General features: G+C 41.5%; 1 protein-coding gene across 1 annotated transcript; it reads right to left on the bottom strand.

The window, feature by feature from the left end:
- Positions 1–415: 415 nt before the first annotated feature.
- On the bottom strand, positions 416–13,446 carry LOC139576527 (zinc metalloproteinase-disintegrin-like berythractivase). The gene is made up of 22 exons (XM_071402727.1): positions 13,297–13,446; positions 12,025–12,110; positions 11,753–11,829; positions 11,385–11,463; positions 11,212–11,288; positions 10,935–11,118; positions 10,604–10,666; positions 10,281–10,352; positions 9,780–9,949; positions 8,489–8,570; positions 7,178–7,311; positions 6,721–6,898; positions 5,779–5,868; positions 4,786–4,981; positions 4,194–4,299; positions 3,915–4,071; positions 3,703–3,789; positions 2,815–2,908; positions 2,462–2,570; positions 2,211–2,301; positions 2,009–2,098; positions 416–1,892 (listed from the first exon to the last, which is right to left on the bottom strand). The coding sequence occupies exons 1-22, from the start codon at positions 13,352–13,354 to the stop codon at positions 1,863–1,865; spliced, it is 2,310 nt and encodes a 769-aa protein (XP_071258828.1). The 5' UTR covers positions 13,355–13,446; the 3' UTR covers positions 416–1,862.
- Between the last annotated feature and the right edge of the window lie 6,640 nt (positions 13,447–20,086).

Here is a 20,086-nt window from a genome sequence, read left to right as displayed (position 1 = left end):
CTGTCTGGAGTTTTTAGCTCTGCAGAATTGAGGATAGTGTGCCAGATGCTTTCTCGCTTCAATTGCTCGTGTTAGGCCTGCATTCTAGGTCTCTCTTGATCTGAATTACACTACATGTTGCTAATATATTCTCTACACGTCTGGTTGAATGGGTGGATGCATGTACTCTGGTAGACTTCAGTGTCTAAATGTTGCGCGCCGAATAGTTGTTTATAAATGTCAAAGTTCTACATAAGCAGGACAGTCGTGTCAAATATTTAAAAAAAATATGCCTGACATGTTAATCAGGTGGCATCTTTTTACAATCCGAGAGATTGTGATTACAGAAAATGCTGTTCAAGTAATAGTATACTGTCATTGCAAATCAGACACTTTCACACACAGATACAGTGCCTTGCAAAAGTATTCAGACCCCTTGGATTTCAGAACACTTTATTTTTTATAAATTCAGTACTAAAATATTGTTGCATAAGTATTCAACCCCTTTGTTTAGTCAAGCCTAAATTAGTTCAGGAGTACATTTTGGCTTAACAAATCACAAGTTACAATAATAGGGGTTGACATGATTTTGGAATGACTAACCCTTCCTCCTTCCTCATTCATACATTTAAGGTCCCTCAGTCAAGTATTGAATTTCGAGCACAGATTCAACTACAGAGACCAGGAAGCTTTTAAAAAGCTTAAAAGAAGGGCAGTGATTGATTTGTTTGTTACCCATCTACCAGACATTGAATATCTCTTTAAACATGGTTAATATAATGCTGTGGATTTTGTATTAAATCACCTAGATACATAGTCGTCCAGGTGTGTAAATATCTTAGACTTCCCCAAGAAGACTGACAGCTGTAATCTATGCCAAAGGTCTTTCTACCATGTATTGACTCAGGGAGCTGAATACTTATGCAATGACTATTTTAGTTACATTTTTATTAATCTTAAAAAATACATTTTTAAAAATCCTTAACTTTATGCATAGATTACAGTATTTTGTGTTGATTGCCAAAATGACAAATCAATTTTAATCCCACTTTGTGACAAAATCCAAGGGGTCTGAATAGTTTTGCAGTTGTATTATCTGTGGCTGCAGAGTTGCAGTTAGTTGTGCATCATTTAAGAATGTCCCCCCCCCAAAGAAAATCATTTTTTAATTTTTTAAAAATAAAATGTAAATTCTTGCTCACTAGACTTCCTCAATCTAAAATTGAGGAACTTTATCAGTATTGAGCATGTGTAATTTTTTTTATACAGAACTTTAGTCAGCAATGGCTGTCCTCAGTAATACTTTGAATTAATAAAAAATATTTACTGTAGACTCAGTACTCAGCCAAAGTCGGGAATAAACAGTCACCATTGACAAATGTAATAGTACAAAAATAAATGGCATATTATCACATACTGAACACTCACTCCCTCACATGGCAGTGACAAATAAATACTAAAAAGTGTCATTATTTTAAGACGTTCCTCGTAAAAAGAGGACTCCTCAGTCCATTCCATATTTGTCACTATACTGAGTTTACCCATCATGCACATCATTGGCACAAACACATTCCTTGAGCTTCATAGGTAGCCTGAGTGCCAGTCTGTTTGTGCCATCATGCCAATTCCTTGTCACTCATTGTCATGCCAAACAATGAGCAATGGAGTTGGCCAGAGAACAAAGAGATCTGGGACCAGGCTTTTTCAGAAGTGGTGGCAGAGCCAACTTGTCTCTAGTCTAGGGTTCTGTAAAATTATCCCAAAGAAGTGAGGTCTCTGGACTGACTGTGCTCTGGCTGGCCTGGCAGTTGTGGCCCTGCATTTGAGGTCTTGGTAAGGTTTGAGATCCTCCTGTTTCCACTCTTCTCCTTTAGATGTTGACATCAGACACGTGGTGGTGGTGGTCTCAGAGCCTGAGAGAGAGAGAAATATTTACTTAATACTAAATGTTATTCCCGTTCATATCTAAATGGATTAATTCACCTATGTGCCATTTGTAATATCTAAAATTATGCTAATAGTCTCTTACCTGTCGTGCGGCCCTGAAGTCATAGACCGGGGCTTGTGATTGGTTAGCAGCTGGAGGGGGTGGGGGCGGAGCTACTTTTGGTCGCTTGGGCTGGAAATAGTAAAGCGATTAATAAATAGGCAACAGTCCACGGACACAAGAATCTTATCAACCAAGACCAACATTGAGATGATACTGTATAAATCAAAAGGTATTTCATTACCTGCTGTGGCATAGCTTTGTTTTGGCTGGGGATTGGCAGTTTGTTATGGATGTGGTTGTCCACTTCATGGATTTTCTTCTGGGTATGGTGGCTGGTGGATGAGCAGACAGATTTGTATTTTTATCCAGGAAGTCCCATTGATGTCAGAATACGTATTTTACAATGGAGACCTGACAATTAAGTACATCTTAATTTATCAAAGAATAATCTTGGCAGTGAATGTTTATATATGCCCCACGTGGTGGACTAACCTAGGCAGAGTGGGGGACTGTCGTCTCTTCTTTAGGAACACAGCCACTGCCCCAGCAATAGCAGCCAGGAGCAGCAGAGAGACTGTCACTGCAATGCCAATCACTCCTTCTACAATCACACATAGAGAGGTTGGCAAGGTTAAGGAAAGGTCTATACAGAAGTTGAATACAATGAAAACACAGACCATAACTATTGGCAAAACGTTACATAACGATGCTCAAATACCTGTAGTAATCACTAATTACTCTAGCAATATTGTAGTAACATGTAAATAAAGTAAAGGCTTATCCCTTGTATCAATTGAAACCGTTTTTTTTTTTTAAAAACAAGATTTTCTGATTTATGTCTTTACCTCTGGAGAGGCCTGTGAAGCTTCCATCCTTTGTATCACAGCCTGGCTGTGACCATCCAGGTTCACACTGGCACTCCATTCTGTGATTACACTCCTGCAGTGTCACAACACAGAAATGCATACATTATAATAAAGGCAGGGGTCTTCAACCTTTACTTGCCTAGGGAACCCCCTCCCGGGCAAACCGGCAACCCCATAATGCATTAACAAAAAGGTGAATGATAATGGGAAGACGAAGTAATCAATATTTTGAAATTAATAGATTTGGTAGATAGTTTCGTTATTTTGACCTTCCCACATACAAATTGGAAGAGGAAGTGTAAACTTTAACATAGCCTATCAGCATGAAAGGTGACACCAAACACATTTTTGCTAAGAGCAGTTGTTTAGCTGGTTAAACAAAGGTTAGCCATGTGTTGGCAAAAATGTAATTCCAAGTCAAGAAAGCTTACCAGCAGCAAATTGCCGTAATGGTAGCCTATTCACGGGTGCGTTTTCAAAGCCTATGTCAAATAATCCAGTGAGTGCAATTGGCTCCAATGAGTGTAATTTGCTCAATATTTGGAGTTGAGAATTAAAAAGTTGACATCATTAGAAAGAAAATATTATCATTTTTTTCCTACAGTAGGTATGTAATTCAAAATTAGTTTGCCTTTTAACCAGTTTTCATCCTCAAGAGAAAAAAAAGAAAGCGCAACCAAGAAACACTTGGAGGGGAGACGTCCAAGCAGAGATGACAGAAAGCAGCCTCAACTGGTGAGGCCTGGAAAATCTTGCCTCAAACCGAATGATAATGGAGGACATTCGTCAATGGCCTATGCTCCTTATAGCAGTGTTTCATCCTGAGCTCACAAATACCAAACCAGAGACAGGGGGTGCTGTACTCACAGCATGTCCTTTGCACCGGGCTGAGCAGTTGGTGGCTTTGGGTCCGTAGGCTGTCTCAAGATCCACACACTCGTTCTTGCTGCACACCTTAGAATAGAAGACAGGAATGGGCACAAGAATAAAAGAGAAAATAACACGGTACACATTCAATTTGATTTAATTTCCAAAAACTAGAGGTAGCCCCAGCAGCAACAGACAAAAAGTAACCTTACCTTCCCATCATTACACTTGGTCCCCGTGTTCACCTGTCCAAGGTCACTGGTGTGATCACCGTAGAATGTGGCTTTGCAGTCGGAGAATTTCACCATGCGACCATAGTTGGGGTTATCGTTACCGTTCTTGCAGAAGAGTTTCCCACACTGCACATCTCTACAGAGGAGAGCCACAGGAGGGAGTCCTATCAGTGACATGCCGCTTAAATAAGCAACACCACAATCTGAGTAGTAAAAGCAGCCTATTGAAATGACATGGTATTGCTTGTTCGGCCTCACTGGCTCTGGCAGGGGATGAACTGGTCCTGTGAAGGCCGTCTGCAGTAGGCGTAGTACAGTCCTCTGGTGTTCTGGTTATAGCAGTACGTTGTGGCCTTTTCAGCAGCTGAGGAGGGAATAACACCCAATGTTACACAATGCATTAGAGTAGTTCAGAAAGGAAACACCACGTGTACGTTTTAACCATGTATTAGAAAATATTACAACGCATAGTCTTGGCGTTAGGGCTCTGCTCCTTCAGGGTATCTGCCAGAGCGAAGCGTCATATGAAGATGATAATATAACTACAGGCAATGAGCACGAAATTGGTGCAATATCTGCTGACACGACACACGCTCGTGTTTATCTTCTGGGCTGAATCACCACGTGTCAAAAAGGCTGCAACAACAAAAGTGACTATTGTGTCCACACTTTAAACATGCATTAGAATACACTTGACTTGACCATTTCATGACAGAAAATGGATTAAAAAAAAAAGACAAGCAACAGAAAGTTTGCAGCATGAGAAGATGAACCAGAAGAGCTAGCTACCTACATCACCTGATCTGATGAGAGGTGATGACGAGACAGAGGGAAATGCTTTCACACTTACATGGGCCATACATTTTCACACACTGGTCGTGATGCTGTGGACACTGGCCGTTGCGGCAGTAGCCCCTCCCTCTGTCACAGGAGATCCCATTGACGGAGAAGACGTCCTCAGGACAGACGGCTGAATTCCCTGTGCAGTACTCCGCTAGGTCACAGTCATCATGTTTCCTTCTGCACTCTGTGGACGAGGCCACGATCTGTGGAGAGAGTGGTAGTTGCTATGTTCACTATCACTAGCTTGTTAGTGTTCCGACAGTCATGAGTATAGAATGCATTGTAATGAAACAGCAGGGAGCAGGTCTCGAACGCTCGACCTTCTAGCCCGAGGTCGGGCGCGCGATCGAATGTGCCGCAGAGTCGATTTCCGCGCTTATAAACCCAGGGTCGTTACACTACTCCCTCCTTTCAAAGAGCGCGTCGTGGATGCAAGGTCCGATCACTTCTGACACCAATGTAATGAAACAGCAGGGAGCAGGTCTCGAACCCTCGACCTTCTAGCCCGAGGTCCGGCGCGCTAACGACTGTTCCGCAAAAGCATGCTCGTGCGGCAGAGTCGATTTCCGCGCTTATAAACCCAGGGTCGTTACAGTATAGTCTATTAGCTTGGTGAAGGAGGTGTGATGCTGCATCTGTACTCTGAATCCACTCCGATTGCCGAAATAGAAGATGAATTTAGCCTGGCTGACGCGCAGATCCACGTGTACACCGCAAGTTGCTTTTGCCAGACTAGTTCTGAACAAAATACGCGTTCAAGAGGATTTGTTTTCAAGTGATGACATGGAAAATATTCTGCTTCCACTAATTCCATTCCTTTTTAAGTTTTATAAAACAAAGGAATGCAAGTGAAATGTCTTCATTGCACATGAGTCATAAAAACCCTTTGACATAGTTATACGTGTCTGCTGCATGTTCTCAAGAGGGCTGTAGTATCAAATGAACACATCCGGATATCTAGAGCAGACAGAGGCATGGTTGATATGTGGTCGGGTCTCACCTTACAGTCTTCACAGCACTCTCCTGCAGCACACTCGGAGCCTTTGGTCAGTGTGCAGCTGGTGGCATTACAGCAAGGGTTTGTACACTCCTATAACATCAACATCCTACATGTCATTATGATAATGCTATGACGAGATCAGAAAGTTAGTAAGGAATGAGAACATAATGTACCAGTGTGTAAAAGTCTCAAAGTCAAGCCACTATGTATGTGTAGGCTTTATCTAGATACCAAGGGGTTTCCCCACTCCATGTTTACCTCTAGAGTATTATACCGCAGTAAGACACTCTAAGTAAAACAAACATTGTACCTTAGTAGGCTATAAATAGGAATTACAAGCATCTGATGCAAACACGACTTGGCAGGAGAGGTGTAGTTTAGCAAGACAGGTACACAAAAAGATGGTATCTTATCCGACTGACTAACAGGTCTGGACAGATTGACTTGACTAAACTGCACACCTAACTCCCTCTGACTGGAATGTAAACAGATGTTCATGGATTGTTACTTTCAAAGTTTCCTCCACCAGATCAACATATAGTCTTGACTATTATACTATGTGGGGAAATGTATAGACTACAAAGTCTGGAAATGTGAGTCATCTAGTGAATCTTATCATTGCATTACTGCTATGTCAGTACTCATTTGAAGAGACATTCCCAAACTGGGTAAATATGTACGTTTTTCTAAGGCGGGTGGTGGCGGATATATATATATATCAGGATAGGCCTGTGCTTGTCAAAGGCATTCTCCATTTTGACCCTAGTTAAGGAAAACAGGCAAGACCACACAGGTAAAACTTAAATGTCATTCCCAGAAATGCAATGTAATCACTTGACACACTTGTATTAACTCCACGAGAACCAACTTTTGTCTGATTTGATTGCCACATTGTTGATCTAAATGGTGGGTAGATGGAATAGAATGAGAAGGTTAATTCACCTCCAGGGACCCACAATCACACTCCTCTCCTTTCTCCAGAAAGCCATTCCCACACACTGGGGTTGATTCCACATTTCGGTAGTCTGGCTTGTTCAGTAGGCACTCAGGGTTACGATTATTCAGGAACTGGTCATAGCTCAAACTACTGCAGCTACTGAATGACTTTGGGATATCCCAGCTGAAAGAAAAAAACTGTTAAGTTACCTATAAGGTCATATACTGACTTTCAATATAACCACTGTAGTACAAACCACTGTGCTGTCCAAGGGGTCAGTACTGTATGGCTGCTCTGTGTGTGTTATGAGCAGAGAAAACAATGCCTGTAAGTATTCTTGAATACAAGTTCCCTCTTGCTTGTAAACCGCAATCAATCATATGGTTTATCATTGATAGCATTCCAATCTAGTCACAACATTATACTGTATATCTTGAAACGTTTCATAATAACAGTCCTTACCTGAGGGCCCCAGCCATTATACAGCTATTCCCAGAACAAGCACAGGCACTGGAGTCATCGTGGTTCATGCCCAGATTGTGGCCCATCTCATGGGCCAATGTTGCCCCCACAGCTATGGCCCGGGGGTTGTGATCCTGTAAGGAAGTAAATAGTTAACATGAAATAGAATTGACTGTGTTTGATGACATGTTCTATCAGTGAAACTAACCTGAATGAATAGGTTAGAGATTAAATTGATATAGAATGACTGTCATTGTCTCATTCTCTCAAAATGTGCTAAGATCTAATCGAGCTTCCTTTTTCTGATTTAGACATCTTGTTCTGAATGATGGTTGATTAGATAAGTTAAAGAGCAAAAAGCAACTTCTCCTTTTGAAAATTCCTACGTTGCATTGATATGAGTCAGAAACATTTATTCTACTGTCAAAATTTACTACAAAGTGTAAATAGGATACTTTTGCTCATATAATCAGTCTCGTCCAAAACTGAGATTTATGAAACAATTGTATGTCACAGAATAAAGGGTACTTTTTCCCCCCTTGGATTGGGTTTGTTTAAATACTGCCCAAATGCCCACAGCACTGAAGTAATCATCAATTAATAGCGCAGCTGCATGCAACCTGATCGTAATGCCCAATGACATTCGATATCCTTATGGGGCTATTTAGGGACCATCAGTAAATTACACAATGTACATGGGAAATAAAAATGATGTCAATAGCTCCAAATTTCAATGACTTAAAAACCTCAAACCAACTATAAGTTGTAGAAATTCATATACAATTATTGAAAACATTTAATGAGACAACTAAAGGTGTGCAACATGAAAATATTGTCCCATTTACATTGTGTAATTTATTGATGGTCCCTAACTAGCCCCAGAGAACTCTTTAATGACTTCTCTGGGGCTAATGATTACACTTTTCATAAAAAAAATTCACATGAGTCATTTAGTAGATGCTCTTATCCAGAGCGACTTAAAGTAGTGAGTGCATACATTTTTTTTTACTTTTTTTGTATTCCTGTGGGAATTGAACCCAAGAACCATGCTCTACCAACTGAGCCACACGGGACCGTAAAGTACATTTCATTACCATGCCAATTTTCTCACAACTATTTCTAAAGAAGTTAATCTTGCAATTCAACTTTCACTCTTTCTGCTTTGTAAACGTCACAGTTTGAAAACTTGGTAGAACCTCTCCATTGTCCCATTTTACTTCAATTCCTCAAGCAAAAACGATCCTACTACCACATTTCAAACAATGGCAGCTTATTGTGTAGGCAAATGTAGACCTAATGAATGTACTTTACCTGCACCACCCCAGCTGAATGACCTGAACATAGTGTCCCGATGAAGGCCAGACCCACCGTCGATCCCTCAAAGTCAATGCCACTGAAACACAGGGAACAAGAAACATATCAATCCCACATACGTATGTATACATGTCAGCCACAGTGTTTTTGTGCTGCCCATGTATTCGTTGTTTTTGTTTGTTTACTCATGGATTTGCGACGAATGCGGATTACTTTTACTCAGGATGAGCTACTGAATATTAGAGACACATTGCCAGCTGTTTTTGTTCACAAACTTTTGTCCTCAGTCACCGAAATACTGATATTGTATCTGTATGATGTCTGTGGACTGGGTATGTGTAAATATGTACTGGGTGGTTCGAGCGCTGAATGCTGATTGGCTGAAAGCTGTGGTATATCAGACCGTATTCCACAGGTATGACAATTTTTTTTTTTTTTTACTGTTCTAATTACGTTGGTATGCAGTTTATAATAGCAATTAGGCACCTCGGGGGTTTGTGGTATATGGCCAATATACCACGGCTAAGAGCTGTGTGCAGGCACTGTGTCGTGCATTAGAACAGCCTTGAGGCGTGGTATATTGGCCATATACCACCCGTCTTCAGGCCTTATTGCTTTAATGTACTTGTTGAATAAAGAAGATTCTGATTCTGATGTCAAATACCCATGTTATGAATTCTTCAATATGAGTCTATCAAGAATAAAAATGTTCCAAACCAAGATGGCCTAATCAGGTGACCATCAGCTGACCCTATAAAGATGTCTGACAAGCACACACTATATGAGAAAAACTGTTTTTACGCCACTTCGATACCGCTACGACCAGAAGTTACCTTTTTTGTAGCAGGTTAGGATAATTAGAGTCAGCAAAAAATTATCACCTAACCTGCTACAAAAATCACTTCCGGTCGTAGCTGTGTCGAAGTGGCGTGAAAAGAGTGTCCCCAAACCAAACATTTCATGGTTTGGCAGACATTGGAGGACTTGCGTTCATGTTCAAAGTGAATGTTATCTGCCTCTTATTTTATATTCACTGTTTACCTTATACTCAACTATGAGTGCCTCACAGAGATGAAACACTTCAACCAGTCAGAGATAGAGGTGAGGACATTTAGATAAACAATTCAATTTCTTTGGCCGAGTCCTATAGTTACCTGATTAGATGTGCGTTGTGGCCTACCTGATGACGTGTGTATGTCCAGGCCTACCCAATGAGGTGTGAGTTGGGGCTTACGTGATGAGGTTTGTGTTGGGGCCTACCTAATAAGGTGTGTCCGTCATGGCCTACCTGATGAGGTGTGCGTTGTCATGGGGCTTAGTCTTGACCAGGTCGTTGTTCCTCCACGTGGTAAAGGCGTCCAGGGTGGCACCAGCAGGGGCAGTCACTGATATCTTATCGCTGTCTGACCACACCTCCAGACCAACCAGGGCAATAAAGGTGTTGAGAGGCTTATACACCTGCAGGCAAATTTGTTTCATGGTTAGGTTAGACTCTCCGCATTAAAACAATTAGGGGTGGTTTACCAGAACTACTCTTAATCGGTATCCTGGAAACCATTACAGTTCATTGGAAAGCAATAAAAAAATAGAGAGGTTTGAGTTGAATGACCTTCATTAAGGCAGAGAAGCAAACAAGTACAGTACAAGCAGAGCCAGAAGACAAAAGAGTTCTGAGAAACGGATTAAATATGAAGGTGTTTGATATTCGGATACCAGGCCAGCAGGGACATGGTGCTGTAAGGGGATCTTATAGGTATGTAAAGCTGGCATCACCATGTGACTGACTCACCATGTTGACAAAGTTAACCACTTCAAATATCCTCTTACGCAGCTCTCCCCGATTACTCTCCATCTTCTTGTACTGAAACGGTATGGATGCAATATGTTTTAGTGTGCGCACGAGAACAATGGACATCTTGTCACAATGCATTACTCACTAATTAGATATGATTATTAACATTATTTTATAGATATTGCGTTGCTTTCCTGAATATAATAATATAAAATAAATGATAAGAATGAAAGAATGATAAGAATGAAATGTTGAAGTTTATTGTGTTGATTCGGGTAGAAGTGAGGTACTTGTGTTTTTGGTGTATTGTCAGTTCTTACCTCACGGTTGTCTGCAACGAGGACAAGCTCAACATATTTTTGCTGTTGAAGTATAGATGGACCCTAGTAAACAGGAAAACGTTGCGGTTAGAAGTGTAGGGCGCTAAACCAACGTGAGTTGAGGTGCAACCAAAAAACTATTGGGATCATCATTGAAATGGCTCAACGCTCGCTCACCACTAAAAACTCGATGTTTTATTCGCGCAAAGTTAAAAAGGTGTTGTTTCGGCCATCAATGGCCTTCATCAGAACACATCATTTCCTGTTAGGGAATATCAGACTATATTTAACTAGGGACATTTTAGGTGTATTCATAGATTGGATGTCTTACTGAGGCTCGAGAACGGCTCCTGCCAGTAATGGAAGGGTAGTCTTCGTTCCAGGTAGTATTAGTGACTCCACACACCACAGGCTTGGGGATCTGGTCCTCGTATTTCAGCACTGCGTGATCACCATCATCCCCCCCTGACAGGGGCTCAATCAGGTACCTTTGGGCGGCCGTTCTGAAATATCCACTAAAATAAAAACACATAATAGACATTATACAATCGATTTGGGGGATGAAATAGTGTTTCACTGTGGACTAATAGAAATGTAGGGCTGCCTGCCTGAGTCCATCGCAGGTGCTCATGCTGACCGTAGACTCACTGTCATCCACAATACTCCCGTGATAGTAGCAGTGATCCTGGAGAAGAGAATTAAGTAGAAGGCGAGGTTAAAGGGCCTTAATCAAGACACTTGTAAAGAGCCTACCTATCAAGGGTATGTTCTAATCACTTACCATATCCTGAGGCGTAGAGGTGACTGGTGTGCCATCCTCAGTGTAGTAAGTCTCACTATAGTCTTTAGTGAGTAATTCCCTGAGGGGATTTTTTTTTTTATTAAGTTATTTATTACATCATTTCCTTAGACTGACCTACATGTTCAAAGGAATTCATGAGGTGATAACAAAATTCATGTATTTTTTTAAATATATTTGAGGATGCAGTGTGTGGCTACAAATGGGAACTAAGATAAGCTGTGGAAAGACAGTTCTCCACATAGTGCCGTTCCTTATTTAGGGGAAAGAAGAAGCATGTGATAATCCTACTTGTGTGAGAAGTTAACATTTTGGAGAATGAGATAGGAGTCTTTTGCCAGAGTACATACCTATTCTTCTCCAGATGCATCTCAATGTCTCTCCCACCCACTCTCATTGCATACTTCAACGTTTCTGGCCTGGATGACTGAGCGAGAGGATTAGGATTAGTTGATACCATAGATATAATCTCTCCTCAGTATATTAACATGGTCTCTTATACCACTTTGTTACAAGCAGTAAACACAATTGTTAACAAAGAATAGGTTGGCATTGATGTCTACAGAGTAATTCACAGCAAAACAGCTCCTGTGCAGGAAGGAAGAACAGGAGACGAATCTACCTCGGTTTCTCTTTTCTGCAGAGTATGTAGTCTGATGGGTCGGACTACCTCATAGTCCCTCACCCCTTCAAGAGGACCATGACTCACTGTGGGGAGAGAAGGAGAGAGAACGATGAGGGATAGAGAGAATTCAAGAATGGACCATCTTTGTCTGTCTCCATTCTATTCCAAACGTGTCATAACCTGAACCTTGTTTTCAGGCATTGACTGGTCCATTGGTAAGGAACAGTCAGATGGCAGTATAGCAGTGTTTTACCCTTGAACTGCAGCAGTATAACCCCAGCTTTCCTTATATTCAATGCATTTCATTAATTCATTAAAACTACAGTATGAATAGCTCAGATACATGATGAACACAGGCTGTTTGACCCTGGTATATGATCATTATACTAGGTGCTGTTTTGTTAGAGAGTGTATATCAAAGGCTGACACATGGATAGATGTTTTTTGTTTTTCCTTATTACCCTTTCTTGTTCTCTGTCAGGCCTGTTTGATTTGTACTTGACCTTGGCCCATTGAGCCATGATTGGGCCGTAGAGGAACATTGGGAATTATGTCATTAAAATCGGTCATCTCGTTTCCAGACACTTCCACAGCACAAGGTTTTGACATATGGGCGATGTCCACCACAATCAGTTTGAGTTTACCAGATAATGCAATAATCTCTGCCTTGTCATTCCATCCATACTGTACCTGGTGTGTCAACACTTACTAACACTACTAAATGGATGTTTCCCAATAGTCGCTGTGAGAATGAGACTTAGTTAAGGATTTATCACTATAAATCAGTGATTCTTGACTGGTGGATTGGGAGGTTTTGAATGGGTTGAGGGTGTCTGAGTAAAAAATATTTTACTTAAACCACAAAAACACAGTAGAAAGTGATGAAATAATTGAATCTCTGAACAATTCTTCTTCAGTCAGTATTTTGAATATAGAGCTATTTGCAGTGCTGTTCAGCGGATTTGGTTGATTTGTGGTCTCTAACCAGTGAGCTTATTAACATCAAGAATATGGGCAAAATTGAATTATTGACAATGAAAAGGTGGGAATGTTGTCCCTTGTCCCTTGTTATACAATTGCAACATTTACTATCAATATAGCAGTAAAAAAAAAATCCAGATTGCAATTTAGCGATTTTTCTCTCTATATCTATACACTCACTGTACTGTTAGTGCAACTAGTCTGAATAAAGTGCCCTTTGAATATGGCTGACAAGGGCTTAACCTGTGTCATTGTGCTGTGAGGAGACGGGTGTATCAAATGGCTTACCTGAGAGATTGCGGCATGCAGTTAGAGTAAAGATCCACAATAGAAGTGTATGTGTCATTGTCGAAGTGCAGACAGCTACTGAAACACAAGTGATGGTCTGAGGGGCTTAATGGGTTACCTGTTTGCATGCTCATGTGATACCATCTACAGGCCACACCTTATTGGGCGGCCCCAGCCTGTCAGTGATGGAGTTTGTTTTTCATGGCCCAGTGGTTTTCATGGCCACTTCCTGTTAGTCATAGCTAGTGTACACACGACTTGCTACAGTGTCTGTGTTTCCCAAATGGCACCCTATTCCCTATAAAGTGCACTACTGGTCAAAAGTAGTGTACTTTATAGGGAATAGGGTGTCTATATCTATAAAGTGAAAGGTACTGTATGAACAAATGTATTTACTTAGTTAATCTCTGTAATGTTGTGACTAAGGGTACAATGAGAATATATATATTTGGCACGTATGACAAATGACATTTGATTTGGTATCTATCTCGATATATTTTTCAAAACATCGGACACATTTAATCAGAACATTTGAATTACCTGTAAGCAATATTCACCACTTATCACACTGACCAATCACTGAGTCATCTTCATTTCAGAGCAAAAGCCTGAGATGTTATTATATTATTTTACTCATGTGAGTCCTGGCCTCCAGTAAGCTGTTTTTGTCTGTTAGGAGAAACTAACCTTTGAGAGTAAAATAAATACAAAATTGTGATAAAATATAACACCACAAGAGGGCAATCTCTCCTCATTATACCGCAGGGTCTCAAGCCAAGTGAATCTCTGCAGTCCACAGTGGAGCTCAGCTCAGCTGCCTGCCTGCTTTGCCTGCCTTTCTTCCTGCTCTGCCTCCCTGCCTGCCTCTCTGCCCAGGCAGGTCACCCGTGATACGAGTCAGTATTCGACGTCCATCCATGTCTGAGGACGTCGGAAGTTGATGTGGAATTCAGCAACTAGGGGCATCAGTGGGTGCTATTACCTTCAAGTAGGTTTTGGCGTTGCGGACAGGGATGGAGGATGGGTGTAAGCAAAGGTTGCATGTTGAAATCCAGTGATAGAAAGTTGTTTTCATATTTTTGCTTTAAGCCTGTCCCAAACCTTAACCCTTACCATAACCATTCAGAGTGAATGATTAACTTTTACAAATTAGGAGATAATGCCTAAACTTAACCTTAACCACTTTGAAATTTGACGTTTGAGAAACATGGATGAACGTCTAATTCTGACGTGAGACTGAGAGTTTGTAGCTCTGCCTACCTCTCTGCCTGTCTCTCTGCTCTTCCTGCCTCTGCATGTCGTCTCTGCTCTGCCTGCTCTGTTCTGCCTACCTCCCTTCTTCCCTACCTCTCTGCCTGTCTCTCTGCTCTGCCTGCCTGCCCGGGGCAGATATGATCACAGGGCAAAAAGAGGACAGCTGGCTGGGTTTGTGTGCTCATCTATGTGGTTGGAGCTTTGCCAGGGACATGGCAATCTGTTCTTTGTTTTTTTTTTGTCCTTGATGACAGAGGGAAAGTGTGTGGCAGGACTGTGCACCACTGTTTTATAATTGGATTTGTATGCACCATTTAGAATGCATGTCACCAATAAAAAAAGACAAATCAGACAAATCTCAGACAATTTTGGTAGACGGGGAGATTATGCTCGAATTTGTGATTGGATCTTTTTATGTGGAACTCTTTCTCCAATATGCACCATGTTGCATGATTCATGATTCCCTAGCTCTGCAGAAGGAGGTTAAATCTGCCTTTTGAAGCTGTAGCCTGTCCTGTAAAACGGATTACCATGTTATGTTATTGCTATCATGACAAACGAGAGCTGTCTATGCATGTATTTTATTGCTGCTTGGTTTAATACGTGTTGGTGCAGACTGCGGTGCTGAAAGTCACTATGAGGAACCATACAAATGAGGAACTGCCACTGCAGAAAACATTTGCATGTGTGGTCCAGGTTGAATTCTTAATAGAATACAGCTTCAATATAAATAACTTAGATTAAGCATCCTTTTAAAGCTATGAAACTAGGGGATTTATAATTTAACCTACAGAATTTGCATGATTATTAATGATATGACTGAAGCTCAGTAGAGCCTTCATTTGTATTCACTGTCTGTATTCTTTTTGTATAACAAGAATACACGAGGCCGTGGGCTGAGCAGTAAAAAAAAAACGAGGCTCTGTGGTGCTTTGTCTTACGTCAGATAGCATGACTTTTGTCAAAACGTGATTGAGTTATTGAGGATACAAGGTGGCGTTTTGTAGATGTTATTCAGTCTCATGTGATTTGTCGATCCGTCCATTCTACAATGGATGTTATCAAACACAGCTCGGGTCTGTCTGTCTGTGGTACTGATCTGCAGATGCGGTTACTGTGGAGTTTTGCTAATGTCACCAGATTGGAAGATGCAGCCTTGACCAAGATCGCTGAAAAGGAGGAACTCCAGAACAAGGAAACAACAGAAGTCAGCTAAGAGATTGACAGTTCATGCTAGACTGGAATGATCCACTGGGCTAGAGTAGCCGACTGCACGTGTGGGACTTAAAAAATAGAGCAGGGATAATGTTGCCTACTACAACACATGGTCTATTCTGCTCCAAAACACTTATCTCTTACAATAAACCATTTCGGTCTTCTCGGCTAAATTTAGAAAGAGTTAAAACACACGTGAATGGTTTTATAGAATTCATCTCGTTGTGGAGTTGGAGAGTCATGTCTGTTTGACCTAATTCTGTTCTTCTCTTTCCTCACCATCCGTCATTCTATGATACAATTCCAGGAGAGCTTGTGCACTTTCTAATCATCCTTGAGATGCCGGGAGAATAATTGTTGGTATGGTTGAATGTTATTCCCTGCCTGTCTCTCTCTGTATGGTGAGCTGCTGATACTGATATTGCTGGACCTCTCTGACCTGCTTTCTCCATTATCTGGCCCCAGAGCTGATGCTATGCTGGTGGATATCCAAAGCCCTGCCTTGTAAGTGAGTTAAGTCATCTGCAAGATTGGTTTATTTTTCCGGCTGACCAGTTTGAACCAGCATAGAACCGACTGCACTAGGCCCTGGTTAGTGCCTGGCCGAGCTGTCGGCTCTCAGTTCCTCATCCAAGCAGCCACGCTAAGCACAATAAAACCTCTCTGAGCTCACACTGTTTCCTGCGGGGCCAGTCGCAAGACAGCTCTGTTGTGGTCAATCCTTCTGTTTTTATTATTCGAGTATTGTTACGTATTACTATGTGTAAATCTCATTGGTGTTTTGTAGGATTTGCATTTGAATAAATGCACCCCACTGCAGGTTGTATAATATGAGGTACTGTCTGGTTGGATGACCTATTTACTATAATTATCACATTTTTGTGTGGAGAATGGTAATAAATGTGGGTCATATTCATTCGTTCTTTATAGAAACAATACAGACACTAACATTTGTCACACTTTCCGTTATGCTGTAGAACAGCTGTAGAATGTCTGACGTACCTTGCCCTCCACTACACTAGCAACTTGACCTCCACTACACTAGCTTTGCTCGACTTTGATCATTGTAAAGGGGATTTTCAGGTGGACAAGGAGAGCAGTCGTTGATAATATCAATAACAAATCTGGTTTATTGCAAGTTGCAACAGGGAGACACCTCCAGAACAGAAGCAGAGAAAATGTCTAACGAGCCTTCTCTGAGAAGACCGTTATATATTAAACACACAGTACCAAATGTTCTGTAAACACCAGCCCGAGAGGCTTGTAGGAAGTCACAACATCAGCTGCTACAGAATCACACAGTGTCACAGATACATTATCAGTGTGTCCTTGAATCCAGTCTGGCGTCAAACTTTAACCATAACATTCAACACTGGCAGACATTTGATACTGGCAATTAAACAGGTCAAAGGTAGAACATCCGTACTTAATTACAACAGATTTTGTAGACTAACAAGTGAAAACTACTTAATTAAATATGGTGCGTAAACATACATGGTTAACTCCTGGTTTCCTTCTCCCAAGGGGAATGCATCTGTCTGCGTCTTCCCGCACATACGTTCATGTTTAATACATATCAATCCATATCAACAGTAAATCACATACAGGAAAATAATTCATAATAATTTCCCATTCCACCAATGAAAACCACACATTGGTTTTGTTTTGTAGTACCGGGCAACCCTACTCTTTAGAGTTCAGAAGCGCTAGCTTTTCCATTGAAAGTGCTGATGTGGATATCCCAAGCTTTAGCCAGGGTTTCCGTCAAAGTCTGACAGATAGTTACTGTAAATAAGTGCTGTAATGTTGTCCCTTAGCCAATCTGTTGGTTCTAAGGCCCTTGGCCCAATGCTCCCAGTCCAAATGTGTCCTTTGGCACACAGCATACTCTGCTGCTCTCAGTAGGTAAGGGCTACCACAGACACGAGCAGCTGATTAAAGGCATCCGCATTCTTCCCAGCCGAAACACTTAGTGTATTTGTTTTAAACTAGGCAAGTCAGTTAAGAACAAATTCTTATTTACAATGACGGCCTAGGAACAGTGGGTTAACTGCCTTGTTTAGGGGCAGAACGACAGCTCGGGGATTCGATCTAGAAACCTTTCAGTTACTGGCCCAACGCTCTAACCACTAGGCTACCTGCCACCCCATATATGACCAGTAGTGGAAAAAGTACCCAAAAGTCATACTTGAGTAAAAGCGAAGATACCTTAAAAGAAAATTACTCACGTAAAAGTGAAAGTCACCCAGTAAAATACTACTTGAGTAAAAGTCTAAAAGTATTTGGTTTTAAATATACTTAAGTATCAAAAGTAAATGTAATTGTTAAAATATACTTAAGTATTAAAAGTAAAAGTATTAATCATTAATCAATCAGGGGCACTCTCCAACACTCAGACATCATTTACAAACAAAGCAGGGATGACCAGGGATGTTCTCTTGATAAGTGTGTGAATTTGGAAATAAATTCTGTCCTGCTAATCATTCAAAATGCAATGAGTACTTTTGGGTGTCAGGGAAACTGTATGGAGTAAAAAGTACATTATTTTCTTTAGGAATGTAGTGATGTAAAAGTTGTCCAAAATATAAATAGTAAAGTACAGATACCATCAAAAACTACTTAAGTAGGACTTTAAAGTATTTTTACTTAAGTACTTTACACCACTGAGTGAGGTGGGAGCTAGTCAAAGGCCCCAGCCGTGGGGAGAGGGAAATGGAGAGTATAGGGAGTTGGGAGGCTCTAGTCGTGAGGACAGGGGGAGGGAGCTCCAGGAGTGGAGAGTGTGGAGGCCCCAGCCATGGGGTGGAGAGAGGAGAGTTGGCAAGACTGAGCCCTGGGGAGGGAGCACCAGCCTCAAGTCTGCCTGCTCTGACCTTGTCCTCCAGCCAGGATGAACAATGAGCCTGTCCCTCCCAGAGCCTCTCCCGCTCTCCTCTGGAACTTTCCTGTCCTTCACCTGGCGCCAGTCCAAACGACTCCCCATGGGATTGTAGGCTCAATGTTAGGTCGGCAGGGCCAATAGGACAGATCCAAGATAAAATTGTTCTTGGGAGGACCTATGCTGTCAGTTTGATTGTTACTCAAGTAAATGTGTCCATTGCTATTGTAACTGGTGTTCCTGTGCGTGCCTAACAGTATAGCTTCCTTCCTCAAAGGTCCTTACTGGTACTCGATCTCAGATCCTCTGCCTTTCAAACACACGTGACCGCCCACTTGCCAACATCTTATCCAAAACCACTTACATAATAAGTGGGTAGAAAGAGATGCCATATCCCTCTGATATGGTCGGACAAAATGGCCAAAACCATTTGCCACTGTGACAGGAAGCCACATTCTAATGTACTAACCATTCTGACTAAGTTGTGAGTGGGACTGCATTACTATGGTGATTGGTGACACAGTCGAACGTGCTGATGTCATTCACCCTACCCTCCTACTCCCTCTCGCACCCCTCCCCCCTCCCACTCTCACCTCTCCCCCATTCACCTGATCTTGTTGTCACCTCAGCGTGAGGTAGTGTTGGAAATCCCTTCCCCCTCACCTTTCCTGTTCGTGTCCCTGCATTGCCATGGAGATGGTAAGTAAGGCACATGACCCACAGGTGATCTCAAAGACACAACAACAGTGTTCGTCACAGGTAACCTAACCTAACTTAGCAGGTGTAAAAGAAAAGCCTGAAACTAGATCCCCTACATACTGGTCTTGACGCGAAGAAAATAAATGTTGGGGGAGGTTCTCGTCTGCACAGTTCAACCAATCCAGTAAATGTGGAGGACAAGTTAAGATGGAGTGTCGCCTTGTTAACATCCATAAGCAAAAGTCGCGTCACAGGCTCTCTTTCCATTTCCCCTGAAAACCAGAACATCTGTAATGATACACATAGACAGCAACAATGTGTCAGTTTTTGTTCTGGTTTTAGTGGTTATTATGTTGTAACTGAAACTGTACGATATCAAGAGACATTAAGTTTGACTGATACTTGTTTATGTTCTTGTGTGTTACATGCAAGACAAAGCAACATTGTTTTTAACTTCTGACCCGATTTGGTACAGTCCTACAATATTCACACCTATAATTCGTGGTTGAGTGGTTATGTGGCAACCAGAGGAGTCTGGTGGGAGGAGCCTCCTCTGGAAGGGTCATTGTAATGACTGGATTGGGATAAATGAAACGGAGTCCAACGTGGTTTCCATATGTTTGATGCGTTCCATTTATTCCATTCCAGCCATTACAATGAGCCTGTCCTCCTATAGCTTCTCCCACCAGCCTCCTCTGGTGGCAACTGTACAAAGTCAAGGGTCATGTTTATGTTTAGACTTCT

This window comes from Salvelinus alpinus, chromosome 5, assembly GCF_045679555.1.
Source record: "Salvelinus alpinus chromosome 5, SLU_Salpinus.1, whole genome shotgun sequence".
NCBI classification, from domain to species: Eukaryota; Metazoa; Chordata; class Actinopteri; order Salmoniformes; family Salmonidae; genus Salvelinus; species Salvelinus alpinus.
The sequence above is the reverse complement of the archived record's forward strand: the minus strand, read 5'-3'. Positions and strand labels throughout refer to the sequence as shown.